Source organism: Setaria italica, chromosome III, assembly GCF_000263155.2.
Source record: "Setaria italica strain Yugu1 chromosome III, Setaria_italica_v2.0, whole genome shotgun sequence".
NCBI classification, from domain to species: domain Eukaryota; kingdom Viridiplantae; phylum Streptophyta; class Magnoliopsida; order Poales; family Poaceae; genus Setaria; species Setaria italica.
In genome coordinates this window covers 23283583-23287844 of record NC_028452.1, presented here as the reverse complement: position 1 = coordinate 23287844, position 4262 = coordinate 23283583, and the positions used below count along the sequence as shown (strand labels likewise).

At 47.6% G+C, this 4262-nt stretch overlaps 1 protein-coding gene across 1 annotated transcript; it reads left to right on the top strand.

The window, feature by feature from the left end:
• Positions 1–598: 598 nt before the first annotated feature.
• LOC101774574 (elongation factor 1-alpha) lies at positions 599–3731 on the top strand. Its single transcript, XM_014804929.2, has 3 exons — positions 599–738; positions 1664–2148; positions 2741–3731. The coding sequence occupies exons 2-3, from the start codon at positions 1687–1689 to the stop codon at positions 3620–3622; spliced, it is 1344 nt and encodes a 447-aa protein (XP_014660415.1). The 5' UTR covers positions 599–738; positions 1664–1686; the 3' UTR covers positions 3623–3731.
• Positions 3732–4262: the final 531 nt, after the last annotated feature.

The following is a 4262-nucleotide window of genomic DNA, read 5'->3' as shown; positions in this document are numbered from 1 at the left end:
CTCTATCCCATCTTCTTCTTCCCCTTTTTCCACTGCACTGTGCCGCACACGGGAGACCCTCTACGGGCGGCGGGTGGCGGGGTAGGCGGCGACGGGGGTGACGGGGGCGACGCGGGGCGGCGACAGGCAGCGGGGCAGCTTGGGCGGCGACGGGTGCGACGGGTGGTAGGGCGGCGACGGGCGGCGGGGGTGGCGACGGGCGGGGCTCTGGCGGCGAGTGGGGCTCGGGAGAATAGAAGGGAGAATAGAATGAAATATTTTTTTTTTAACCAGTGGCATTGGTGGGTAATTACCCACCAACTCCACGAGGAGGTTCAAAAGAGAGGTTTCTGGAGTAGCAAAAGGGGTGCTCCAAAACTCCACCTCCATTTGCACTACAGCTTCATGGAGTTGGCAACTCCATGGAGTTTTGGAGTTGGGGTGTTTGGCTGAATTTTTTGATGGAGTTGCTGGAGTTTAGGAGTGGAGCCGTGCTATTCCAAAAGAAATTCCAGCGATAATACGCCGTGTTTGCTCATTTTTGGCCCATCGGATGACTTTCTGGCCCAAATAGCCCATTCGTGGTGCCCTATCGCACTCCCTTAAGTTAAAACCTAGCTCCATCCCGTCGGACCGCAAATACCCCAGACGCAGTCTGCCGCCGCAGACCGGGAGTGCACGAGCGGCGAGTCGCCGACGCGCCGTCACCTGCGCCTCCGCCTCCTCATCCTCCCGACGCCCCCTCCTTCGCTTCCTCAGGTGCCGTTTCTTCTGCGTTCCTCGATCTGTGCTCCTCGATGCTGTCTCCACGGGATCGATGTTGTCCAGGGTTGCCTCCTCGGGCCAATAGCGATTTGGCAGTCCGGTAGTGATTGCGTTGTGGATTTGGCAGTCCGGTAGTGATTGGGTTGTCGATTTGGCTGCCCGGTAGTGATTGGGTTGTCGATTTGGCAGTCTGGTAGTGTTTAGGTTGTTGATACTCGCATCTCCGATTCCGTAGGGTTTGTGGGTTTCGCGTGTTCGCTTGATTCGAGGATTTGATTTTTATGGATGGATTCATCTGGATCTGGATAATTAATTAGAAACTGTAGGTTGATTTGTTAGTTGTACTTGTGGATCGGATGTTTAGATGTAGCTACTGTAATTCCGTTATTTTTGAGAGGCTGCTGCTATGTATCGGGCTGTATAGTTTATGTGGGTGTTTGGAAGGAGGGGGCTAAACTTTAGCCCTGTCACATCGGATGTTCGGATACTAATTAGAAGGACTAAATATAAGTTAATTATAAAACTAATTGCAGAACCCCTAGGCTAAATCGCGAGACGAATCTATTGAGCCTAATTAATCCATCATTAGTGAATGGTTACTGTAGCACCACATTGTCAAATCATGGACTAATTAGGCTTAATAGATTCATCTTGTGATTTAGCCTAGGGGTTGTGTAATTAGTTTTGTAATTAGTCTAGGTTTAATACTCCTAATTAGTGTCCAAACATTCGATGTGACGGGGGCTAAAATTTAGCCCCCTCCTCCCAAACACCCCCTATGTTTATTTAGTCGCAACGTCCTTTTTTGATCTAGTTTCAGATCAGGTCTGTAAAATTGTTTTGTTACTGTCTTGTAAAAGTGTTTATATTAGTGGCTTCCAAATTCTGTGCTAATACTTGCTCGTTTGCTCTCATGCAGCGGTTTAAGCTTCACCTGCAGCCATGGGTAAGGAGAAGTCCCACATCAACATCGTGGTCATTGGCCATGTCGACTCTGGCAAGTCAACCACCACCGGCCACCTGATCTACAAGCTTGGAGGTATCGACAAGCGTGTGATCGAGAGGTTCGAGAAGGAGGCCGCTGAGATGAACAAGAGGTCCTTCAAGTACGCGTGGGTGCTTGACAAGCTCAAGGCTGAGCGTGAGAGGGGTATCACCATTGATATTGCCCTGTGGAAGTTTGAGACCACCAAGTACTACTGCACAGTCATTGATGCCCCTGGACACCGTGACTTCATCAAGAACATGATCACTGGTACCTCCCAGGCTGACTGTGCTGTCCTCATCATTGACTCCACCACTGGTGGTTTTGAGGCTGGTATCTCCAAGGATGGCCAGACCCGTGAGCATGCTCTCCTTGCTTTCACTCTTGGAGTGAAACAGATGATTTGCTGCTGCAACAAGGTATAATTCCAGAAATCCCTATCTCATTATGGTTCATGATCTGAAATGCCCTTAATTACACATGCCAGTAGTCCATTTTTATTCATTTGCACTAAATTGTACTCCTTCGTTCCAAAAGCATTGCTAGTGATGGGGTATGCAAGTTTGGTATTGAATTTGTCAGTGCATTAAGTGCCTATTTTTGAACCAGCTGTTTCCTACATATTTATGTTTGATAGTAGCAGTTCACCTTCATTGAATTGCATTTTCTGATATATGTGCAGAAATGTTTTTTCTGTAATTTTGTTTTAAGTTTCTCTCTCAACTGCTTTGAGTAGTTTTATGAAGTTTGAAATGTAGCATACAGAATGAGAACACAAGTTGTGTTATTTAACCATCTTCCTATGATTGGTATTGTTAATTAATGTGCTTTGTTAGTATTTAGTAATAATGTGCTTTGTTAGAATTTAGCTACAACTTTATTCCCTAAACTAGTGCCGTGTGCCATTTAACATTAATTGATACTGTTCTTGTGTATATACAGTTTGTCTGCTGTTCATGCGATCTCTTCAGTTAAGCTAATAATGATGTTTTATTGATAATCTGTTCGTAGATGGACGCCACCACTCCCAAGTACTCCAAGGCCCGTTATGATGAGATTGTTAAGGAAGTCTCCTCCTACCTGAAGAAGGTGGGTTACAACCCTGACAAGATTGCCTTCGTCCCCATCTCCGGTTTCGAGGGTGACAACATGATTGAGAGGTCCACCAACCTTGACTGGTACAAGGGCCCAACCCTGCTCGAGGCTCTTGACCAGATCAACGAGCCCAAGAGGCCTTCGGACAAGCCCCTGCGTCTCCCCCTTCAGGATGTGTACAAGATTGGTGGTATTGGAACCGTCCCTGTTGGCCGTGTTGAGACCGGTATCATCAAGCCTGGTATGCTTGTCACCTTTGGTCCAACTGGCCTGACTACTGAGGTGAAGTCTGTTGAGATGCACCACGAGGCTCTCCAGGAGGCCCTTCCTGGTGACAACGTTGGCTTCAACGTGAAGAACGTTGCTGTCAAGGATCTCAAGCGTGGGTTCGTGGCCTCCAACTCCAAGGATGACCCTGCCAAGGAGGCTGCCAGCTTCACCTCCCAGGTCATCATCATGAACCACCCTGGGCAGATCGGCAACGGCTACGCCCCAGTGCTGGACTGCCACACCTCCCACATAGCTGTCAAGTTTGCTGAGCTCATTACCAAGATCGACAGGCGATCCGGTAAGGAGCTTGAGAAGGAGCCCAAGTTCCTGAAGAACGGTGATGCTGGTATGGTGAAGATGATTCCCACGAAGCCCATGGTGGTGGAGACCTTCTCTGAGTACCCTCCTCTTGGTCGCTTCGCTGTCCGTGACATGAGACAGACAGTTGCTGTGGGAGTCATCAAGAGCGTGGAGAAGAAGGACCCGACCGGCGCCAAGGTTACCAAGGCTGCCGCCAAGAAGAAATGATGCGCCTGGTGGTTAAGAGCAACTCCAAGAGAATACTAAAAAATTCTTCCTCAAAACTATGTATTGGGGGTTCTCCCAAAAAATATTTCCTCTAAAAATATATCAGTCCACAGCAGATCGCTAATAAATAGCCCCCAATATTTCAAACACAGGCCACGTCATCGTATTGGGCCCATCGGAAGGGACGCGTGGGCGTGCGGGAATCAGGATTGGGGGAGGAACGCCAACGCTAAAATATACACGGTGGCAGGCTGTTTTTTAGCGTTGCTAAAAAATTGGGGAAGGTTTAGGTGGATTGTTGGAGTTCATTTTTTCTCTCTTTTTTCCTAAAAAAGATATTGGGGGTAAGATTAGCATTCTCTTGGAGTTGCTCTAATCCTGTGTCTGCTTTTGCGATACCTAGATAACTTTCACTATCACATATTAGTTTTGTCCCCGGTCATTGCTGTTGTCGTTGAACTTTTAAAGGTCCGCTGGCGGTGTGCCATGTGTTTGTTGTTTAGGTACCCTCTTATTATATCTGCTTGGGCAAAACTTGAATGCTTTAATACCTATTTGTTATTGGCATGGTCGTCTTCACTGTTCAATTAAGGTCCTGTTTAGGAGGAAGGTGCTAAAATTTAGTCCTGAACTAAATTTT